A 23378-nucleotide genomic window follows, 5' to 3' on the forward strand; every position below is an offset into this window, starting at 1 on the left:
TATGTGATTGTGACTGCTTTTATGCAGCTCTACAATGAAAAGAAGCAGGGAGAACAAGGAAAGATACAAAATGTATAGTTTGAGGAGAAAAGGAACACTAGGAAATGTTTTGTGGGAACCATTCTAGTGCTCAAGGAGATAAAAAGTTTTTTTCTTAAAAAGCATGCTGCTAAATGAAATAAAGAGAGTCACATCAGGGCAAGACTCCACTCCAAGTAACAACTTCTGTCTTAGTCACTGCTTCATTGCTGTGAAGCAACACCATGATCAAGGTAACTCTGATGGAAGAAAGAATTTAACTGGGAGGCTACTTCCTGTTTCAGAGGTTAAGTTCATTATCATCTTGGAATGGAACATGGCAGCAGGCAAGTAGGCACTGGAGCAGTAGATGAGAGATACATCCTGATCTGTAGGCAGAGATGGGGGGAGGAAAGAGAAGGGGGGCTGCCAACTGACCTTGGGCTTGGTGTGAGCTTTGAAAACCTCCAAGCCTACCCCCAGTGACCCACTTCCTCCAACAAGGTTATACTTCCTAATCCTTCCCAAACAATGGCATTCTGGGTGACTAAGCATCCAACTATATGAGTCTATGACAGCCATTCTTATTCCAACCGCCACATTGTTGTTCTTCTACTCTTCACACTGCACAGCCTCCAGCCTATGGAAGGAAGTACTCTACAATTCAAGAAGTCAATAGACTTCTCCAAATTCTTGTCTGGGTTCTCCTCCAGCTTTATTTATTTATTTTGTTGACCAGTGTTTTGCTGAATAGTCTAGTTTGCCATCAAACTCACTGTGTAGCCCAAGCTGGATTCAAACACCTGACCTCTACAATGGATCGAGGGCTATAGCTCAAGCAATAATGCTGGAGATGAGGTATAGCTAACGATACTTGTACTGCTTATCTTCTCTTTTACACCAAGGACAACAAATCACTTGTCATTGGTAGAGAATACTTCGGAGGCTCAGTAGTAAAATGTTGCAGTCCAATGGTCATATCCATCATGGATAAGAGAAACAGATGAAGCATTGTCCTAATCTAATCTTAGGTATAATGCTCCTGATTCAGCAGCTAGTTATGTCCTGTGGGAGACTTCAAAGCTGGGCATGAGAAGGGTTCCACTGCACTTACTCTTTTTTGTTTGGTTGGTTGTTTGGTTGGTTGGTTTTGTTTTTTGAGACAGGGTCTCTCTGTGTTAGCCTTGGCTGTCCTGGACTCACTTTGTAGACCAGGCTGGCCTCAAACTCACAGCTATCACAGAGCCTGCTTCTGCCTCCTGAGCGCTGGGATTAAAGGCGTGCACCACCACTGCCTGGCTCACTCCACTTACTCTTAGAACCAGGTATCTGAAGAAGGGTAATGGTTGGTGAACTCTTTAAAAATGGAAACTATATAGCTGGGCACACATGACTTAGAGGTCTCATTCCACGAGCCTCAATTTCCTCATCTGTAGAATAGGCTGATCATAGTGGCAGCTCCTGGGGACATCAGGATCAAGTGGCTCAGGACATGTATATGATGTGTCCCCATGTGTTTTAATGTTACTATCATCTGCACCACACTCACTTTTATGTTCTTTCTTTCTCAGGAGCTCCAGGGAAGCAGGGCCCCTTTGGGAGGCCTGGGAGGCCTGGGCACAGTGTGAGAGTGGGCTACACACTGGTAAAACACAGTCAGTCCGAACAGGTGCCACTGTGCCCCATTGGGATGAGCCGGCTATGGGTGGGTTACAGCTTGCTGTTCGTGGAGGGGCAAGAGAAAGCCCATAACCAGGATCTGGGTAAGTCCTGGCTCTGACAGCCAGTCCTTGTTACCTGTCCCTACGAGGACTGAGAACTGACTGCTTCTCTTCTCACAGCTCTATAGACCCATGGTTGTGAAGTAGGCCACAAGCACCAGCTCTGGGGTCAAAAGGATTTTGATTCAAATGCTGGTCCTACCACTTCAGAGATACATGCTCTGGGTAAATTATTCAACCTCTCCAAGCTTTCATCCTCCCTTAATGGGACTAAGCTATTTCTAGTACCCATCACATAGAATAGTGTAAGGAATTCATGAATCACCTAATGTAAAATATATTTAAGCCTCCATTAAGTATTAGTGATTCCTCCTAACAATAGCACTGGGACCTGCGGGGCAGTGACGATTACCCCAGGATTAATTGCATTAGCAGCAGGTCTGCTAACTCTTAACCATGAATTCCATCTATTAAATGTTGGTTTTACAAAGCAGATTAATTAGGGAGTGATTATTCACGTTATCAGAAGATTCTCATCATTATTTAACTCCTCTGGTACATTTATGATACGATTTGATCCTCAGACTCCAGCATGTACCAAAGTCATAGGACTGCAAGGAGAGAGCTGTACTGCTCTGGGCAAGCACTGTTCTTCAGCTCCTCCAGGCCTTGGGCTCCTGCCCTTTAGCCAGTCCTTACCTAATTCTTGCCTACCTTCTCTTCCAAGGATTTGCTGGTTCCTGCCTGCCCCGATTCAGCACCATGCCCTTCATCTATTGCAATATCAATGAAGTGTGCCACTATGCCAGACGCAATGATAAATCCTACTGGCTCTCCACTACTGCCCCCATTCCCATGATGCCTGTGGGCCAGACACAGATTCCTCAGTACATCAGCCGTTGCTCTGTATGTGAGGCACCTTCACAAGCCATCGCCGTGCACAGCCAGGACATCACCATCCCACAGTGCCCTCTGGGCTGGCAGAGCCTCTGGATCGGTTACTCCTTCCTTATGGTGAGGCTCTGAACCAGTCTGTCCCTCTGTGGAGAAACAGAGATGGGGTAGGGGGAGAAGAGTTCAGGGAAGGGCCCAAGGGACAATGGCTAGAAAAAAAATAGAGTTTAACAGGAAGAGAGATGAAGACGTGCATTACAATTTGTTATGGTTGTGGGGGAAAAGATAGGAACTGAGAAATGTAGGTGAGTCACAAGCCAAGGCCCTACTCTATGTGTCCTTCAGTTTTGTCAAGGAAAGGATAGCACACACTGTAATCTTAGCTGAAACTGACAAAAAAACGCTGTCCTCACTGGAGGCCAGCACATTATTTTACTGATCAGGCTGAACTTAACATTCTCTGCATTGCCACCCCCTTCCAGACCCTTCTAGCTTCTGCTCTCTCTTTTTTTGCTATCTCGTTTTAATGACTGGCATGAAAGCATGCTATGTTTGTATGGCCTTGTGACCGTTTTGTTGCTTCTCTGCTGTGTGTGTGTGTGTGTGTGTGTGTGTGTGTGTGTGTGTGTGTGTGTGTAAAGGCAGTAGCCAGACATGCTGTGTGTCTAGCTAAGAAAGAGAACACCAGTAAATCCAAGAAGATGATTTTGCAACTATCTGGGGATTTTTTTTTCTTTACATCAAATCAGAAGTAAGGCTAAGACACCTCCCAGGAAAACTGCAGTGTGAAACTCACAGAAGCGCCCCGGATGCCCAGAGCTTCTCTGTGAATCACTGGTGTCATTTGCTTCCACCAAAAGCTGACTTTTTTTTTTCCATAAGCCTGAGTCATCAGCAAAGAGTCACTCTCTGCAAGTTCAGCCACCTGACAGGCACATGGCCTGCTGGCCACTTGCTGATGCACAAGCACGCAAAGCCCCTCTTCTTGGCCTCCTGTGCTTCCACCTCCGCGGAAGTGTAGATAAGAGGTCTGGAGGCGCAGTGACAGGAAATTGCCAGTACACAAGTGGCTTAGAAACTGGCAGCCCTCTGAAGTGAGGCCCGAGACATTTTAGGTCAAATACACCCAGGCCTTCCTTTAGTCATCAGGAACAGGTACTGTGTGTCACTCTAAAGGGTATGGCGCAGGTTGAAACTAGAAATTGTTCTAGTGGAGATCATTTCAGGATGAGAGCTATTGGGGGGTATGCTGTCACAAGAAGGAGCATTGGGGAATATTGTGGTCTCCTTCCTTTCTTAGAGGACAGTGCACCGTGAGGGGCTTAGAACACTGTTCATTCTGAACCCTGAGGTCAACCTTGCTCAGCTACATATGGCTGGGGCCACAAGATGGCCCAGCGGGTAAAGGCACTTGCCGCTAAGCCCGGGGCTGATCCTCACAACCAACCCTCACACAGAATAAGTGCGTGTAATTTCTAATTTGTAAAGATACATATGCCTGTGGAAAACATGGGGAGATGAAGGTAAATCTCACACAGCTGCGAAGTCTCAGGGGAGGGGGCGGCAGTGGGGTAGGCACAGATAGGGAAACACTGCTTGGACTCTGATCACTGCCCGTGTGGCATGGTGAGGAAGGCACAAAGGAGCCGGGGGATGGCTGAAGCATCCCACAGCTGCTTCAGGGAGGGTGGTCAGGGCTTGCCCCAAAAGCTGAGGTCCTACATTGCTGTCTAGGAGCTGAATGATCCCTGGGTCCAGAGTTCTGGAATGGGACATATATCCAGTCTTGTAGGAAGAGAACATGGAGCGCCTCCATGTTGAGTCCTGGCATAATTCACACAGCACACCCCCCTTTTCTGTTTCAGCACACTGCTGCTGGGGCTGAGGGTGGAGGCCAGTCCCTAGTCTCCCCTGGCTCCTGCCTTGAGGACTTCCGGGCCACTCCTTTCATCGAGTGCAGCACTCGTGGCACCTGCCACTACTTTGCCAACAAGTACAGTTTCTGGCTGACAACGGTGGAGGAGAGACGCCAGTTTCATGAAGAGCCTGTGTCTGAGACCTTAAAAACGGGGCAGCTCCACACCAGGGTGAGCCGCTGCCAGGTTTGCATGAAAAAGCTGTAGGACATTGCCTGTCATGCAGCCCCTGACCTCCCTACCCACCTCACAACATTCACCTCACAAGTCTGGGCAGTCTGAGAAAGGAAGGCCTGAGCCCATTTGCCTGTCAAGTTGTACATCAGAGTCTCCTTTGGATTGGACTATTGGCCATCAGTCATCCCAACCCTCGGGCCTACCAGATGGGCCCACTGTGCTAGGATTTGCTCTCCCATTTCCATCAGTCTGGTGCTAATGTTCCATTTAGATATGTATGCAACTATTCATGGCCACCTCAGAAAGGTGTGCTAACCTGCCATTTTTTAAGACTGCTAAGAGCTCTCCTCACTGCCTTGACCAGGAAGCCCTGTATAAGAGCTGTTATTTCTTTATGACAAGAAGTCACCACACATTCTTTGACTCAAACTCAGCATTTCCACCCTAAAAGTATGTCTCTGGCTGAACGTTACAGACAGCTCAAGTCTGCCTAGGGCTAACCCTCTCCGCTGAGGGCAGCCTGCTGTATCTAGACAGGCAGTAGTATTGGAACGATGAGCCACCCGATAGCTACAACTGAGCTGTGAGTCCTTCCAGAGTAGAGGTGCTAGTTTCGCTTTTGAGTCCAGGAACAAAAAGGTAAATTTCATATCCCCATTCCCCAGAAATCCATAGTTACTCCAAATGCCACCCAGATGTGTGCAGGGTGGCAAACTGAAGCTGCAGTGTGTTGGCTCCTTCCATTTTGAGGCTATTAGAGACTTTATGATCAAATGACCATCCTATTCCTCTTTCACAGGTAGCCTTTTAAACAATTTGAATATAGTTTTAAATCTCATTAAAAAAAATCTAGCCCACACCACTTAGCAGACCCAAGGCACAGTCTAAGTTGGTCATGAAGTCTATTGCCTTCAGTTTGAAGCAGTTCAGCTTAATTACCAGTTGCGTAGAACACAGTTCCCTTGGCATGAAGCACTCTGGTCCAGTGGTTTCACTTCCTTAAGTACTATGTAAACCGCACCAACACAGGCAATGCGTAGCCAGTGTGATCTGAGCTGTTGTCATCACCTCCTAGATAAGTAACCAATGGCGTCAGCTTTGTACATAGCAAATAAAAAGAATGGAATGTGAACATCTGACTCTTTGTGACTCCTTGAGAAGCTTTTCTAATATCTGTTCTCACTAAACTTTATAACAAAACACTGAGAAGGGGAAAATCAGAAGACAATTAAGTCAATGGGTGGAAAGAGTCTTCGGGTCAGTGACCCCCACACCATGTTTTGCACTAAGCACACCACTGCCTTCATCTCTTTCCCATGCTAGAGTCCAGGAAAGGAGTTTTCATTCTTCAGTGGCCTGGGGAATCATTTACTGACAAGTTAAAAGTAGGGAAATACTAAACTCAACACAATGAAATCTTGTGACTGGGGAGATAGCGCAGCATTAAGAGTGCTTGCAGCACAATCATGAGGACGGGAGTTTGGGTCCCAAGATGCACATCAAAAAGCCGCTGGTTCTGTAAATGCCTGAACGCTAGCTAGCTTCAAGAGAAGCAGAGACAAGGTGATGGCTGGTTGTTACTGTCTACCACCCTAAGCAAGAAAACTGGAGCCTGAGTTCATGGAGAGATCTTCTCTCAAAAGATTATATATAAAATGATAAAAGAGGACACCTGAGGCCCTCTTTGGGCTTCTACCTGTGCTCAGAGATATTGTGCCTGTGTGAGTATATGCATATGCACATACACATGTACAAAATAAATATTTAAAAATTAAATCTAAAAAAATTAAATCTAAACTATAAGTGGGCACATGCACATCTCTTTCACATGCATATAACTTAAATATGTGCATATGTTTACATATGCATAAAACAATTCTGGGCACAGATAAAGAATAACCCAGGAGATTTCAGAGAACAAATGTGACCTGTGGGAGAGAAGAATATTTTGCTAAATTCCATTTTGCATCTTTTGAATTTTGAACCTATGGAATATATAACATACTGCCCAAAAAGAAAGAAAAAAGAAAAAAGAGAGGGAAGAAGGGAGGGAGGAAGAAAAAGGAAAAGACAGAACCTCAGGAAACAAGTGAGTTTGTCAGTGCTAATTGAAGAGCCTCATAAAACCCAAAGTTAAGGGAGGCAACAAAAGGAAAGTGTGTAGATACTGTGCAGAGCCGAGCATCCTCCTCTGCACACATTCAGTACAGATAATCTGATGAGCATGTGCTTTGAAACTTAAAAAACTATTAGTCCTAAAATGTCTTGGACTTGTATTTAATGGACAGATTAAATGTCACCACATGAATAGTTCTTTCTAAATATGGTTTTCAATCAAAACAGTATAAATCAAACAATTTATTTAATCCTTCAAACCAAAAGGAAAAAAATCAATGTTGTAAGTGAGAAATTGGTACGGCCACGTCCAGCCTTCCACTTGCTTTTGTAAATCAAGTTTTATTGGAGTACAGCCATGCTCAGTCACACGCATATTGTCTGGGGCCTTTTTTTGTTGTTGTTGTTTTTTACAGCACAGAATAGTTATAATAAAGACCACCTGGCCTACAAAGCCTAAAATTGTATCTACCCACTCGTTTACAGAAAACGTTTGCTGACTTCTGCTTCAAGTGATCATGGTTTGATTTAAGGATATGGTGGCATCTGGCAAAAGTATCACTAAGGATGAGGACTGTGACATACCAAATAGGTTTCTCCAAACAGGAAGGCAATTAAGAGGTGTACATTTGACATCATTTCTTTGACAAATATTTTGATCAAAAGTATAATTAGGTAAACTACATATTCAAATAATTTAACGAGAGTATTTCTCCCTGATGCATTTATTTTATTATTTGAGCAAGAAAACAGATTTCTTCTTACTATATAGCCCCAAAGAGCTCACACCTGAAAGGGTGAAGAAGAACAGTTATAACCAACCATTTCTCATCTGCTGGTACGTGCAGCAAGATGGGTGTTGCTGTCTGTCTTCCAAATGCCCTCATTCCAGCTGCTGAAGACTTGTTGTCACCATGCAAGACACGCTGGGAAGCAATGGATTCCGAATCTTTCTTCTCCTAGATCCATGCTTTTTCTCTTTCTTTTCAGGGATGGGTTGGTGTCATAGATTTGCTGTTTTGTCTTATTTCTGAAAAAATCATACTTGGCTCAGTCATAACTGCTTTTGAGTTTGTATGCTGTTGGCATATCAGGCACTTGCTGACCAGAAAAGTTTTATGTAACAAGTTCACGTCATTTTGTGGTGCCAGGTGGAAGGCAGAAGACCGCTTCGTTGAGTTCTCACTAGATTACACACTCAGAATCTCAAAATCTTCCTCCAAGTCCAAGTCCTCCAGCTGTTCAGGAGAGTCTATGAATTCTGTTGGAATATAGGAGAGAGAAACTAGAAAATCTTGACACTTGCACGCATGTTCTCAATCAAGACACAGCCCTGCAGCTGCCACTTTGAATCAATGTGCTAAAAGCAGGGTTTGTCTGGAGGTGTACGATGAGGACTACTATGAGGTATTGGAAATGTTCCTGTAAGACTCAAACCCAACCAGGCCTGTTTCTCGAGGCCTGATCACAGTGCTGTGGATAAGGCCCTCCATGGGGCCCTCTTTGTCTTTCTGCCAGTTTCCTTATTTGTTGAGATGAGGTCTTGGGATATTTCTCAAGCTGGCCTGGACCTTAGGATGCTTCAGCCTTATCATTCAGAGTGAGTTGGTTGTACACAACTACCAACCCAGATGGCAAGGTACTTTTTGAGTTTCCCAGGCCTCTGGTTTGTTATTCTAAAACAAATTCTAGTCATCTTGATTTTGCAAAGATAAATCTTGAACACTGAGTTAACGTTCTTTTTGTTGTCATTCTTTAAAACCAGCAAATATCAACTTCTCTAAGGATTTAAATCATCTGAAGCCCCATTCTTTGATCAGACTGGGTGAGTAGAAATGTCACCTTTCATACATGAGATGAGTCATGATTGCTTTTATCTCAGCAAGCAGTTGCAACACGTGGGTCTGCTGGCAAAGAGTGTACAAAAACGGCTTACCTGCCCCTGTGGTTGTCACTTCTGGCTTGGCTGGTGGTACAAAGGGAGGCCAGTGTGATGGGTGTTTCTGAACTAACTCAAACATCCTCAAATTCTCCTTTAGGATTTCCTGGGTAGAGGAGGAAACAGCTGTAAATACCATGGAGTCACTTAGCTTCTGTTTAGTTGGCAACTCATGAATCTAAACCCTAGCATAGCTTGGTAGTAAACAGGTGTGAAAAAAGTACCTAGCGAATACATTGGTCCTCTACTCCAATCATCTGGAAAGCTCAGCTGACTTCAATTCTGGCTCCTGTTGGACACTGGAGCCCAGTGTGGACTGATCCAGTCACGGGGTTCAAGGAGTTCATCTCAGTGTAGGGGTGAGGTGTTTTGAAAGTGTCATTTAATTAAATTAAATATGCCCCAAGAGAATGCTGGTACACATTTGCATGCCTTCAGTTCTAGCCCGAATTTAAGAAACATATTCTAGTTTAAATGATACAGTAATTCATTAAATTGACATTCTGGTTTTAAACATCGATACAGCTTTGCTACATTCTGAAATGGAAACACTTCCTGTAAAAAAATAACTCTCTTGCTGGGCCAGGTGGTACACACCTGTAATCCCAGCACTCAGGGAGGCAGAGGCAGGTGGATTGCTGTGAGTTCCAGGCCAGCCTGGTCTTCAAAGTGAGTCCAGGACAGCCAAGGCTACACAGAGAAACCCTGTCTTGAAAAAAAAATTACAAACAAAAACTTCCCTTGGAGCTCTTTCTGCTCTTCCAGAAGAGGCAAATTTAGTACCCAGCACCCACAATGGGCAGACCACAATCTGTGTCTAAGGCTCCAGAGGATCCAATGTCCTCTTCTGGCCTCCATAGGTATCTGTATACACCAAGCATACACATACACAGACATATAAAAGTAAAGGTAATAAACACGACTCTTTAAAAACATAATGTTCTTGCTTGTATGTGTGTGGGAGGTCATATACCTCAGTGGTAGACACTGGTAAGTTGCCATTGTTAAAGTAATTCAGAAAACCCCAATTAAATATAGTGGGCTATAAACAACAAACCAAAAAGGCATAAAGATGGAAGAGGGGAAGAGGGACTTTTTGAGAAGAAACGGTTTGATGGGAGGTGGATAAGAGAGGATAATGGGAGACAACATGAGCAAAACATATATATATATATATATATATATATATATATGTATATATGTGTATGTATGTATATATATGTATATGTATATATATGTATATGTATATATATGTATATGTATATATACACACATACATATATATAGTGTGTATATGTATGCGTGTGTGTGGAAAGAGAAAAAAAGGAAATATAAATGTAACACACTATGTAACTAATTTGTGAATAATATTTACATAACAACAGCAATAAGACCAGGTGTTTTCCCCATTAAAAAGAAATAATAATTCTCTTTGCCTGTGAATGTAGCCCAGTGACAGGGCACGTTGAAAGGATGAGCAAGACCATGCATTCAATCCTAACAGTTGTGGTGATAGCATTAGCATTAGCAATAGCAATATACCTCTTGAACGGGCAGAGTGGCTCATAACTATAATCTCAGTACACTGAAAGTTGAGGAGGAAGCATCACAAGTTTGAGGCCAGCCTGGTTTCCTACTGAGTTCCAGGCTAGCCTGGGCCATATAGCAGTAACTTCTCTCAAATAAATAAACTATTATAACTATATTTTGTTTCACTAAATTATTATCTGAAACTATAGATTCAGTTAGGGATAGTAGTGCTAATCATTTGTTAATTGCGAAGAAAAATCTTTCCTCTATTTGAATACAACACTCTGACCCTCTGTAATCCTTTGGTTTTAGAGAAAGAACTTCATGTCCCAGGTATCCCACCAGATGCTTTTTAAAAATATTCCCTATGCCCCATAACAATGGGGGTAGGAGCTGTCTCTGAGTAATCCCTGCCTCCAGATGCCTTTCCCTAGCTGAGCTGCCTTGTCTGGCCTCAGTGGGGGAGGATGCACTCAGTCTTGCTGTGACTTGAGGTGCCTGGGTGGGTTGTTACCCCTTGGGGGCCTTCCTTTCTCTGTGAAAAATGAGAGGTGGGATTGGAAAGGGGCGTGAGGGTGGGACTGGGAGGACAGGAGGGAGGGGGCTGGAATCAGGCTGTAAAGAGATTAGATTCATATACAAATGAAAAAATACTCTCTATGATAGCCTTTAACTCATACAGTGAACATGTATCAATATATGACATCTATTTGGTATGTGTTAGAGACTGACAATGAGGGAAATGCATACACAGATTGGTAAACCAATGTAATAATTCTCTTTTACATGATATCAAAAAGGGGAAAAAAATCACTTATCACCGACTTCTGCAAATGCCAATCTCAGTAGTCACATGCCTATATCGTATATAAATAACCAGTTAATAGAAGGAAAAGTCCTCTACACCATAACAGAATATACTGAGTTGGAAATGAACCACTAAACTCCTAGAGCACACTTTAGTCTCTTTATTCAGTGTTACACACATAGTAAGGAAGGAATTTGGGCTGCACAATATGAAGCGGGCAGTTGGAGGTTAAAACAGTCTACTATAGCTGAGCGTTTCTGGCGCCTCATAGCCTTGGCGAGGTGCAACATTACCTTTCAGCACTGAGTCCTTCATTCAGTTGACATACCCACAGCCTTGAAAGGTTTTCTTCACTTTCCCCAAACATAGGCCACGTTCTCCACATCTGACGGGTTCTTTGCTAGCTTAGTTTCCTTCTCTTGCAACAAATTACATCAGACTGTTTTCGTGTTGTTATATAAAAGTTATCTTTTAAAAGAGCCATGCTTAGTAGCTTTTGTCTTTATACTTTTTTTTTAAAAAAAAACCATATATACTTACCTTCTGAACAAGGCTACACCAATTATCAAAGTCTTTCTCTTCTTTGCAGAAAAATCCCTTGGGTGGGAAGGAAGAACACTATTTAGAATGTCCCTTTACAAGACGGAGCTATCGTTCCAGAGTTAGGCCGTGAGCCACTGTCTCCCCATGCATCTATCTTCCTGGCAGTACAGGAAGACTGGCTGGCTGGCTCTCCCCTAAACCACTGCCGTACATATGCATACACACTGCAGTTCTCTCTCTTTTTCGCTCCTTCCCCCTCCTTCCTTCTTTCTCCCTTCCTCCTGCCTGTCCCCGCCCTCCCTCTCTGTTCATTCTCCCCCCTCCTCCTTCCCTCTTCCTCCCGGTATCTTGTTTCTTTCTTGCCTTCTCCCTTTCTCTTCCATATTGGTACATTTTTTCCTTGGAGATCAGTCTCCAAAGCATGGGGTTAATGCCATACTTAACACACAGACACACACACATGTATGTATGTATGTGTGTATGTATGTATGTGTGTGTGTATGTATGTATGTATGTGTGTGTATGTATGTATGTGTGTGTATGTATGTATGTATGTGTGTATGTATGTATGTATGTGTGTATGTATGTACATATGTATGTATGTGTGTGTATGTATGTATGTATGTATTTCAATTACAGCAGGAAACAAGAATCAAAGAATACTTTTAGCTAGAAGCACTACTTTAAAAGGTGGCTTTGACTCTTAAAAAAAATTATCTATTAGAACTGTGAGGAGCAGCAGCGATCTTCTGCCCTGACAGTCATCCCTCAGTAGGAGTCATCTCAAATAATGGAGGGGAATGCTCAGTCTTTGGTCATTGGTGCTCCGGTGAATGAAACAGGAAATGGGAGTGTAGAAGAGCCTAAGAATAAGGGCTACTTCACAGCCAGGGGCCCTTTCAATGCATATTGATTGCAATCACACTTTCCAGAGCAAACCTGAGACTTCCTGGATTTGGGCATCAAGAAATAGATACTGACCTTTTGGGGAGTCTTACTCCCTTATTCCTTCCTAATCATTTCCCCCTTATAGATAAATGGCAACTATTTAAAAGCAATAAGGAATAGGAAGAGAGAGACTAATGCTACTACTGGCATTTATAGGGTGTTTGCAGTGTGCCCAGTCCGGTGCTGAGTGCCTATATGAATTACACCTCTCACAGTCCTGTGCTGAGTGCCTATGTAAGTTACGCCTCTCACAGTCCTGTGCTGAGTGCCTATGTAAGTTACACCTCTCACAGCCAAACAAGAGGGAACTACTGTTTCCTCCTTTAAGACATGTGAAGCTTGAGGCTCAGAAGGGCTAAGTGACTTTTCCTACAGAGCTCAGTAGCAGAGTTCGGGTCCTACCTTGAGCAGTTTGGCTCCAGGCTCCATTCTTTTCTTTCTTTCTTTCTTTTTTAACTTTTATTTTTTATTAATTCATTCATATTATATCTCAATAGTTATCCCATCCCTTGTATCCTCCCATTCCTCCCTGCCTACTGCTTTCCCCTTACTCCCCTCCCCTATGACTGTGACTAAGGGGGACCTCCTCCCCCTGTATATGCTCATAGGGTATCAAGTCTCTTCTTGGTAGCCTGCTATTCTTCCTCTTAGTATCACCAGGTCTCCTCATCAAGGGGACGTGGTCAAATATGGGGCACCAGAGTTCTTGTGAAAGTCAGATGTCAACTCTCCACTCAACTGCCAGGCTCCATTCTTTACCCATGCTATCACAGTGCCTCATTTTTTGGGGGGGGCACTGAGCAAATGCACTCCTGCTATGCTACCTAACCACTTGGGCAATTGCCAAGGAACTTCTTTTAATAGGTGACCGTCAGAGATCCTTCGAATACCCACCAAGGCCACAGAAGGATCCAAGTTCAGGATATTCATCCGCTGTGGAGACTGCAGGCAATGGAAAGTCTGGTCATCTACTCGTCCACTCTCTTCAGTGTCAACAAAGGTCTGGGTTGTGTGAGGGTCCAAGAAAATCAGCTCATCACCTGTTTTATGAAGGCATGTTTAATCTTTGAAGAACCAGTGGCTCTGGCCCCACCGCTATCCTAAGAATGAGCTTTTCCCAACCCTACCTCCGGTTCTCCTAACCCCTTCCCTCGTGACAATGAAAAATGGGATGGCAGGAAGCCCAAAGCCAGGGTAAGCATGCTTGAGAAAAGCCACATGTGCCAACACCTAATCATTAAGAGAGAACACTTTACCTAACACATCTCCTCTACATCCAGGTCCCAGAATGAAAGAGGACAGGTTTAGGAAAGGGGGGAATGAGAGAACACAGGATGACATGGCAGGCTCTGTGAGCAGCAGTTGCAAAGAGGTGATAGGAGACTCCCCCAAACTGTGACCTCCAATACCGCTAGGGGGCATTCTACATCTTTCAGCATTGGAAAGCATCTTGAGAGATACAGCACTAGTTCTCAGATTCATATTAGAGAGCACCTCTCTCCAAATGGAAAACACCTTGGCCTCCAAAGGAAATTCTGCCCACACCTAACAGGGATGCTAATGTCTATGGCTCAGATCCCAGTGACTCGATGCCTGTTCGTGATTAGCAATTAGCTAGTGGGTTAGTCACTGTGAGCAAGTGGGTCAGTTCCCATCGGAAAAGACAGCCTGTCATGTAAATATCGGCATAGATGAAACTTACTGAAAAAAAAAAAACCTACTGGAATGACTAACTGACGTGTGTGTGTGTGTGTGTGTGTGTGTGTGTGTGTGTGTGTGTGTTTTGCTGGGAATCAAACTCAAGGCTTTGTATGTACTTTGCAAACATTTTACCAAAACCTAAATCTAAGATGACCGCATTTCACAGGTAAGAGAAAATCCACGTTTCACTAACTGCAAAAGCTCAACCTCACCATAACCCTGGAGGAGACTGGGATGATGAAATGCCTACCCTGATGGATGGTTAGAGGGCAGACAGTTCTTATGTTGCTAGGTAGACATAAATGCCTCGGGGAGCGCCCAAGGCCATCTGGGTCTCTATGTTCTCAACTGTTTCAGGTAACAAAAGATTATTTGCTGGCAGCAAGAAAATGTCCCCTAAGCCTTTGGAATTCCACGCAGGAGGGCACAGCTATCTGATTTACTGGCAAAGAATATGTTCCTGATGACTGGTAAAAAGTTTAACTATTCTCTTGCATAAAGACAAAGCACTTAAATCATTCTCCTTCGAAACAATCTTGTTTTCTATTGGCATCAGAAATGTTCACCTCTGTGAAATGTAGGCAATATAATACCCAATATAAAGCCACCTTAATTATCTCGCTTTTGAGTCAGACATATTTACTCACAAATTGATAGCTAAGGAGTATGGAAATCAGCATCTCCGTTTGATTTGCCACATGAAACTCAAGGTAAAAATTTGTCACTTAGACTAAGGTGAGTGGAAAAAGTAGCAAAATTGCCTCAGATCACAGTGAAGAGCAGCAACCCAGGATCCTCAGCATGAGGGTCTTACCAAAAAGTACTTGGAATGGGCAGGAAAGTTGGAGACATAAAGATAAAAATCCCAAGACAAGTAGAACCCAGCCAGCCACCCAAATGCTTTAAGTTAAAGTGTTGGGAATGATATCATCTTGTCAGAGTACAGACTATGACCTTTGCCCATGAGTGGGGAGGGGACAGCTTTGCAGGCTGCCTCTTTTCTGAGAGTATCTGTAAGTGGCACAGCAGAAGACGCATGACTTCCAAAAACTGTCGTTGAGACTATACCGAAGGGTCTCCCCTGAGGTCCGTGGGGAAGAGGCAGGCTGGTCAACCATCTGCACAGACCAGGGATAACTCTGACTCGCCACATGGCAACCTGTATCCAAGAGCAAATAACCAACAGTTCCCTCTTCCCAAGCAAGCAAAATCTGACAGCCAGAGTAGCAACAAGGCCAGAACTGCCTCCCACAGCTAGATCTTCTCCAGCTGCCCACTTGGCAGGACAGGAGGGCCCTGGGGAAAAAAATCAGGGGTGGAGAGAGATGGCAGAGATGACCAAATTGGGATCACATCCTTGTTAGCTAGGTGAGATTGAGAAAATAATGTCTCTTAATCTTCTTTTTACTGTCTATACAATGAAAATAATAATCAGTCTCTCTCTCTCTCTCTCTCTCTCTCTCTCTCTCTCTCTCTCTCTCTGTGTGTGTGTGTGTGTGTGTGTGTGTGTGTGTGTGTGTGTGTGTGTGTGTGTGTCAGGGGTGCTAAATGATGAGGAGGAAAATATAGACATGTTCAGTACCGACTTTTCCCACAAATACTTCTAGTCCACGGTTAGTCAGCTCTATCCATGAGAAGCCCACAGATACGAAGTGATAGTCATGAGTGTATATATTTTTATCACTTTTTTTGACAGGAACTCCAAAGTTTAGACGAAGAGGGTATCTGAATGTGCATAGCTCCAAATAGTGGGTTTTGTACTTAGAAAAATAAAATGTTATAAGCTTCGGATTTTCCATTAAGTTGTAGTTTTAAGGCTGGACCAATAGATGGCAGCATTACAGAAACAGAGAAAGCTGTGTGGCAAGCCCCACTAGAAAGACAAGGGGAATTGGGTGAACACTTACTACTACTATATGTCTATCTTTGCCAAATAGTTTACCATAAGATGACGTAACAGGGAGTCAAGTATTAGCTTGTTTTAAAGAAGAGAATCCGAAGCCTGAGTTTTTATCGTTTTCCAGCAGTCAAGCCACTAGCTAGCAAGGGACTGGTGGGCCAAGTCGGTTATGTATATGGCCATCCCACCTGCCCAGTCTCCAAAGAATGATAAGGGGAGGTGACCAATGCCCTCTCTACCCTGTTCTCTGCACATTCTACTCTAGCTCTTCTTGCCTGGTAACCAGTCTAAGTTCATGACTTTCTTGAATCCCACCATGTGACCACTCCATTTCCACAAGAGAACATCTTTTGCCAAATCTGTCTGATTACATCTCTGCTTTCCTCATACTCTTCAGCACTCATCAGGTGTCCTGGTTCTTAAAGCATTGACCAGCAGCAGCCCTGAAAACCTCCTTGAAAAGCAAATCTCATCTTAGACTTTACTGAGTCTGTATCTCAATACGTTCTCAAAGCAAGCCTGAGCTTAAACTTATAGAGATCCAACGCCCACCCCCAAACTGTAGAAGTTGGTGGTTTTAAGGCTTAGTCACACTATTGGAAAAGGCACAATTCTGCCTTTGCAACTTCCAATTCCTACACACTCATGACTCTGAATAATGAGACAGCAAGTCTCTTCGTGGTGACCTGGGAAACCAGTGGATGCTCCAAGGCTGAACTTCAATAAGAAGGAGATCAACAAAGCCAAGGTACCCACATGCAAGAGAGGACCATTCTGGAGCAACGCTGTGACCTTGTGTCCAACTAGAAGGAAAGAGCAAAACTATCCCATCAAGAAGCAGAAGCATATGCATTAATGGGACCTGGTGTCCATCATTTACAAGGAAGCAAGAATTATTCTGTATAGACCAGGTTGGAGACAGAAGGAACTGACCAAAGGCCACAGTAGCCCTAGGCTAAAACAATGCCCACTCACAGGAACTTCCTGTATCCCATGAACACCTTTGCCCCACACCCTTCCCTAGCCCATGACAACTTACTTGCAAGTCATTCTTTCTTACCTAAGAATCCTATGAAATAATAGGCGTTATTTGGCTTTCCTCCTAAAGCCCCTAATGACTGTGGCATCTTAAAACACTCCTAAAGGGAAAGAGAATGCAAGATTCTCAACTCACTTGTGGACTGCTGCTCACGGATCTCTGTGCTGACATGGCGATGTGATGGGCAGGCAGCAATGGGTTCAAGAAAAAAAGGGAGGGACTTACTTTGAATGCTTCAATGTACACAGGATTGATTTGGTTTATGCCCAGGCGAAGGGGCACAATGAGCAGCAGGGGTTTCCAGGCTGGACACGTGGCAGAGGTGCCTTTTCTCTGACTGGAAGCAGTCAGAGGATCAGGAAGGCTCTCTGCAGCTGTGTCAGCACCCACAGGAAGAACACAGCACATTTTCTCTAGAAACAGAAGGCAAGAGATCTAGATGAGTTGGGAGTATCTAGTACCAGGGCCTTTTCCAAAGGTAAAACAGAGGGACCTCACATGCTGTCCTCCCTGCCTGAAAGGCCCTCTCCTTTGCCACCAGGGACCAGCCAGCTCCACTTCCCACAGGGATTTCAGGCAATTCCTTCAGATCCCTACTCTTCATGTTGGACACTGAGCACTTGCTCAGTGCCCAACAGATCTTCTGGACTCATTCCAAGAATCTCATTTCTCAGTCTGAGAAACTTGGAGTCAGGGACTGTATGCATCGTTGGGTTTTCCTAATCTTAATGGCAAAGAAAGCAGGCCTCAGCAATGGTCAGCCTCTTTGACCCATCTACATAGATTCAACATATTATATACAGCAGAGCTCCTGCAGTGAAAGGTATGGCACGGCTTTAAGAAGTTTTTCCACTCTGCTCTCCTGTCTCTGTGGAGCAGGCCACAGCATCTGTTGAGCTCCAGATTTCTGAATTAGAAAAGGGACTACGCCCATCGATGAGACAGTAAACAGCCCAGGGACTCACTGATATCTTCAATGACCACTGTGTTATCCATTGAAACATAAACAGCCAAGGAATTCCATTCGTCAAATAAAGCGAGTTTTCTGTGAAGCAACATAGAATGAGGTCATGGTTGGAGACGATGAGGATACCGTTGGAAGGGGTACAGTGTATCCCAAGCATTACTAAGGTCACCACACAGAAGCTTGTGTTCGGGTTAGCTCTGGCTTTTTGACGGACCTCTGGGGCACTTCATGTACAAGGCGTTGGAGAATACCACAGAACCAATGTATCTGAACTTCTAAAAGAAGGTCTTGCCTAATATAAATAGAAGAATCTCCCTCACCAAATGGCAGTATTCCTACTGGAAGAATAAGAAATGTCATCTGTGTAATTTTGCTTTCTTACATAAAAGACATTCTGAATTATTGATCTTCCTTTTTTTAAAAAAAGAAAAAGAATAATAATGCCATTAAAATAGATATTGGGGAACTAGGTGCAGTGGCACATGCCTGCAGAGGCAGGCGGATCTCTATGAGTTCAAGGCCAACCTGGTCTACATAGTGAGTCCAGGACAGCCAAGATAACACAGAGAAACCCTGTATCAAAAAAAAAAAAAGAAAGAAAGAAAGAAAAGAAAACCAAAGCAAAAATAGATATTGGGGGCTGCTGTAGTTCAGTGGCAGAGTACTTTAACTAGTATGAATGAAGCCCTGGGTCCATCCATCTAATCCCTAGCACTTTATATATTTTTTACTTGTATATATTTACATGTATATATATTTTATAATTATTTATTTATATAATATGTATATTATATATTATATGTATATATTTTTATGTATGTATGTTTATATAAATTTATTTATATTATATATAATATATATGTAGTACATGTACATATATGTGTATGTATGTGTACACACACACACACACACACACACACACACACACACAAGACCCCCCTCACATGGGAGTATTGATAATGTGAAAAAAAACCACCAACAATGAAGGAAGAAGGGAAGAAAGAGAGAAAAAGTACAGGGATTGAAGAGATACCTTGTTGTCTTCCACACACACACTGAGAACACCATTCAAAGAGCCTTTAGGTACAGAGGACTAGAATGGAGGCCCTACTAGCCAGCAGCTAAGAGAGAGAGCATGTTTAACTGCAGCATTTCATGGAAGAACTTCTAAAGAAAGTGATTTTAAAAGAGATACTGTATCAGGTTCAAGTAAGATAACTACATAGCTCTTTTTTTACCTTCTTCCTTTGCTAGCTTAAAAGGACATATCTATTCTGTCTACTTCTGCAATGTGTGGGTAAAAATCCCAGTCTCACTAGATAAAAGACAAGGATCCTTTCACTAAAGCAGCTCCCAAGAAGAGGTCAAGTCTCACTCTGTGTGTGTGTGTGTGTGTGTGTGTGTGTGTGTGTGTGTGTGTGTGTGTGTGTCTGTGTGTGTCTGTCTGTGTGTGTGTGTGTCTGTGTGTGTCTGTGTGTGTGTGTGTGTGTGTCTGTGTGTGTGTGTGTGTGTGAGTGTATCTGTGTGTGTGGTGGATGAGTACACATGTCTATACACGTGTAGAGAGACCAAAGGATGATGTCAGGATGGTTTTTCCTGGTTGTGTCTCCCTTATTTTTGTAAACAGGGCCTCTCACTTGACCTGAAGCTCACCACTAGCTCCTGGGATCCTCCTTCTCTGTCCCCTAGTGCTGGGGGCCATGCTCCTTGCTCTTTTACTAATTGTATGGTTTCTGGTGATACAAACTTAATTCCTCATGCTTGTACAGCAAGAACCTTATCCACTGAGCCATCTCCTCACCTGTCATTACATTTCAATTTACCAATTTTAATTGATTACTTTTCTTAGAATAACAATGATGTGATTTATGGTCACTGGTTTCACTTATAATTATTATTATTTTTCTTTACTTTAGGATGGGGCAAAATTGAGTGACATAAATTCAGTAGAAACCCAACTTTGATCTTTAAATTGGAATAATTCCCAGGGCTAATCACAGACAGTGTCAGACTCTGATGATGCTGAGCAGTGGCAGGAGCTGCAGCCCCAGTCAGCCAGCTGATCATCAGGGGAAACTGCCTGCTTGTTAAGCTGTGAGGTTCAAAAATTTAGACATAGAAAAAATGTAATGTGATTTACAATATTGTCACACTATAATGGGCTTACCAGGCTATAACTCAACTGTCTTTCACTGTGTTAAATAGCATATGTGCTACCATTATTGAAGTCAATGATAACAAACCGAACACATTTAAATTCTTATGAAAATGAAGATGGATGGAGGTGAGCAAAAGGACACATGGTACATACAAAAGGAAAAGAATCTTCCGGGTCAGACTATCAGGAGAAGACAAGAATAACCAGGGGTGGTGAGACAGAGGGAAGGAAAGGCATGAAAACACTGTGATTGCAAATGTCATAATTATATCTAGCATGTATGCTGATTTAAAAATAAATGTAAAAGAATGGCTTTCCATTTGTTTATTATTGGAAACATCAAAATGCAGGGAAAAAAGAAGGAAATTCTATTTGAAACCAGATTTGTGCTTGGCTTTGTCACTAATAGTTCATACATTGTTCCCTGCCATTGGCCCTACTGCACTTCTGGAATACTGCCAGTTCCTCTCTCAGCAAGGGTAATGATGCCCAGAAAGTACTCCGATTGAGGCAAGAGGGTGCTCTCAGTTACACTGCACTGGTAGCAGGGAATAAAGCTAAGGTACAAATTTTCCCTGAGTCCCCAGGAAATCCATATTACTCACCTCATATGCACATCTCCAAGCACGCTATTCACCGAAGACTGGTTAACCGTTGAAACAAAGCCCCTTGTCTACTTTATATGGAGCCATGATACCCAGAAATTGAAATACACTGTACCAAAGAAGACCCGACGGTCTCCATCTTCTGCTCCCTACATCTAGCCCCAGGTTCTGGCTGCCAGTTTCATGTGTTCTTAAGCACTTAGTGGGTACTTAGATGTAGTTGGCAGTTTTATGAACAACTGCAACAAGACAAATACAGTCTCTGCCTTCTGAGAGTTTTCATTCACTGGCAGATTGTCAGGAAGGAAGGAGAGAACCACAAGAGATAAGATGGCCTGCAGATCTAGGTACTAATGACACTCAACCCATTTACACCCTGACCCCTCCACTAATGTCTTGTGATAGAAGAGAAACTGTGGAATGTAAGAAAACATTATGGAAGTATCACCTTAAACCTACTGATTCCAAGGCTCCCTTACAATTTGAATGTTCCAATAGGTTCTGATGTGAGTTCCTCAAAACGATGACTGTGTCTCTGTATACCCAGTACTCGACACAGTAAAGACACCTTATAAATGCTAAATGAATTAGCGAGGTTTTGTTTTGTTTTGTTTTGTTTTGTTTTTTCAAAACATTTTCTGTACGGGGCAGTACATGCTATGGTGTATGTGTGAGGGTCAGAGGACAACTTGTGTGGGTTGGTTCTCTCCTTCCACCATCTGGTTCCCATGGATACAACTCAGGTCATCAGGATTGGCAGCAAGCACCTGTACCCACTGACCCATCTCTCTGTCCCTATAATACTATATAGGATAGAAGTCTATTTCTTGCCTAAGCCAGTTAAGCTTCTGCCTCTTAGTATGAACCTTTTAAGTTCAAAAGACCCTCAGGCCGATGGTTCCCTGGCACATGAACATCCATCTGTAGGGTGAGAAACAGAATGAGTCCTGGAGTATAGCCACATACATTGATACCAGTGACTGCAACTCTGATATACCAAGACAGAGGTCTACACTTATCCACATCGAAGAAATATCTGAACAAAATGGCAGAGATGTTTGATGGTTCAGCGGGAGGGGTGGGATTGCAAGCATCCTTAAGCCAATAGGAGGTTTAGCTGGCGGGGGATGGAAGCATAAGAGCAAGTAGAACAAGCAGGTCCCAGGCATGTACTTACTTTATCACCTGTGCAACTGTATTTGGTCCAAACCATTCGCCAATTGATTTCCCTTCTCCTACACCCATTTGTGCTGTTTTATGTGGAAAAATTAAAATGTTAGCAAAGTATGTTCTATTATCTAGAGACTCCTGATTTTTTTTTTCAGGAAGAAAGTAGACAGGCAACTTAGTGAAGTCACATATAAGGCAAGGGAAGAAAAAGGTCCTAGTCATTACTTTGAAACTAGAAATTTGATGATCTTACCCATCTGGTGGATTGAATAGCAACGGTCTTTTCTATCTAGGAAGCACTGCAGAATCCTTTGGTATTCTTTGGGTTGTTCTTTTTGTTTCTCCCAGTTCCAATCTTTTGAGGAAGGAAGGGATAAAAAAGGGTTAAAATCAACCATCACTGTTTATTACCAGGCAATAAGTTAGAAGGGAAACAAGACAGCTACATCCAGAAGGGATGATTGGTGAGGGTGACTTGTTCCTAAGTTTCTTTCACTTAGATAGCACAAGCCACAAGACTGACAACTTGTAAGCATTTGGTGGATGTGCAGTAAAACCCAGGGCTATGGGGCTATAGCTGCATGGTAGATCACTTGTCTAGAGTGTGTGGGAAAGTTAAAAGCTGAGGATGAAATGGCTCAGAGAATTAACTTGCCCCCGGGGGCTGGAGCTGGATAAGGACTACATAACAACAGTGGCACAGAGGTATTTCCTGGCAGCTACAACAAGAGGATATAACCCAGATGCTATAGTGTCTCATCTCTATCCAAACAGCAACGGCTTTTGTCCTTGCATTCTGGCAGCATTGCCAAAGGGTCTCATGAGGGCTAGTGCTATTCTTACATACAATAGCTTATGTGGAAATAATATGCACAATTCACCACTAAGGAAGTGTTTTTAAAAATTGTATAGTAAGAAAGGAAAGGGAAAAATACTATAATCCCAGCATTCAGGAGGCTGAGGCAGGAAAATTTCAAGCTCATGACCACCCTACACTATATTGAGTTCAAGATTAGACTAGGCTATATATAGCAAGACCTTTCTTTCAGCAAAACAAAACAGGAGGGAGATGATTCACTTGGTAAAATGCATGCCAACATGAGGATCAGAGTTTAGAAACCCAGCACCCATGTTTTTAAAATAACTCAGTAGAGTAGTAGTATGCACCTAGGCTCCAGTATTAGACAAAGCCAGTTAACCAAATCAGAAAGGTCCAGATTCAGTGAGAG

General features: G+C 43.2%; 2 protein-coding genes across 4 annotated transcripts in view; one reads left to right on the top strand and one right to left on the bottom strand.

The window, feature by feature from the left end:
- The window catches only part of COL4A6 (collagen type IV alpha 6 chain), a 294528-nt gene extending 288657 nt beyond the window's left edge, over window positions 1-5871 (top strand). For all 3 annotated transcript variants that reach the window (XM_084790553.1, XM_084790554.1, XM_084790555.1), the window contains 3 exons: window positions 1590-1781; window positions 2467-2753; window positions 4499-5871. In XM_084790553.1, coding sequence (XP_084646679.1) covers window positions 1590-1781; window positions 2467-2753; window positions 4499-4756 — 737 coding nt within the window. In that variant the 3' untranslated portion in view covers window positions 4757-5871. The remainder of the gene's footprint in view (window positions 1-1589; window positions 1782-2466; window positions 2754-4498) is intronic.
- Window positions 5872-7048: 1177 nt separating this feature from the next.
- ATG4A (autophagy related 4A cysteine peptidase) overlaps window positions 7049-23378 on the bottom strand; it is a 57104-nt gene continuing 40774 nt past the window's right edge. The window contains exons 6-14 of the mRNA XM_084789941.1: window positions 22403-22504; window positions 22157-22229; window positions 18215-18294; window positions 17475-17662; window positions 17271-17349; window positions 13504-13649; window positions 11659-11715; window positions 8778-8886; window positions 7049-8102 (exon numbers count right to left, since the gene is read on the bottom strand). Coding sequence (XP_084646067.1) covers window positions 8032-8102; window positions 8778-8886; window positions 11659-11715; window positions 13504-13649; window positions 17271-17349; window positions 17475-17662; window positions 18215-18294; window positions 22157-22229; window positions 22403-22504 — 905 coding nt within the window. The 3' untranslated portion in view covers window positions 7049-8031. The remainder of the gene's footprint in view (window positions 8103-8777; window positions 8887-11658; window positions 11716-13503; window positions 13650-17270; window positions 17350-17474; window positions 17663-18214; window positions 18295-22156; window positions 22230-22402; window positions 22505-23378) is intronic.

Source organism: Acomys minous (assembly GCF_964271855.1).
Source record: "Acomys minous genome assembly, chromosome: 7".
NCBI lineage: Eukaryota > Metazoa > Chordata > Mammalia > Rodentia > Muridae > Acomys > Acomys minous.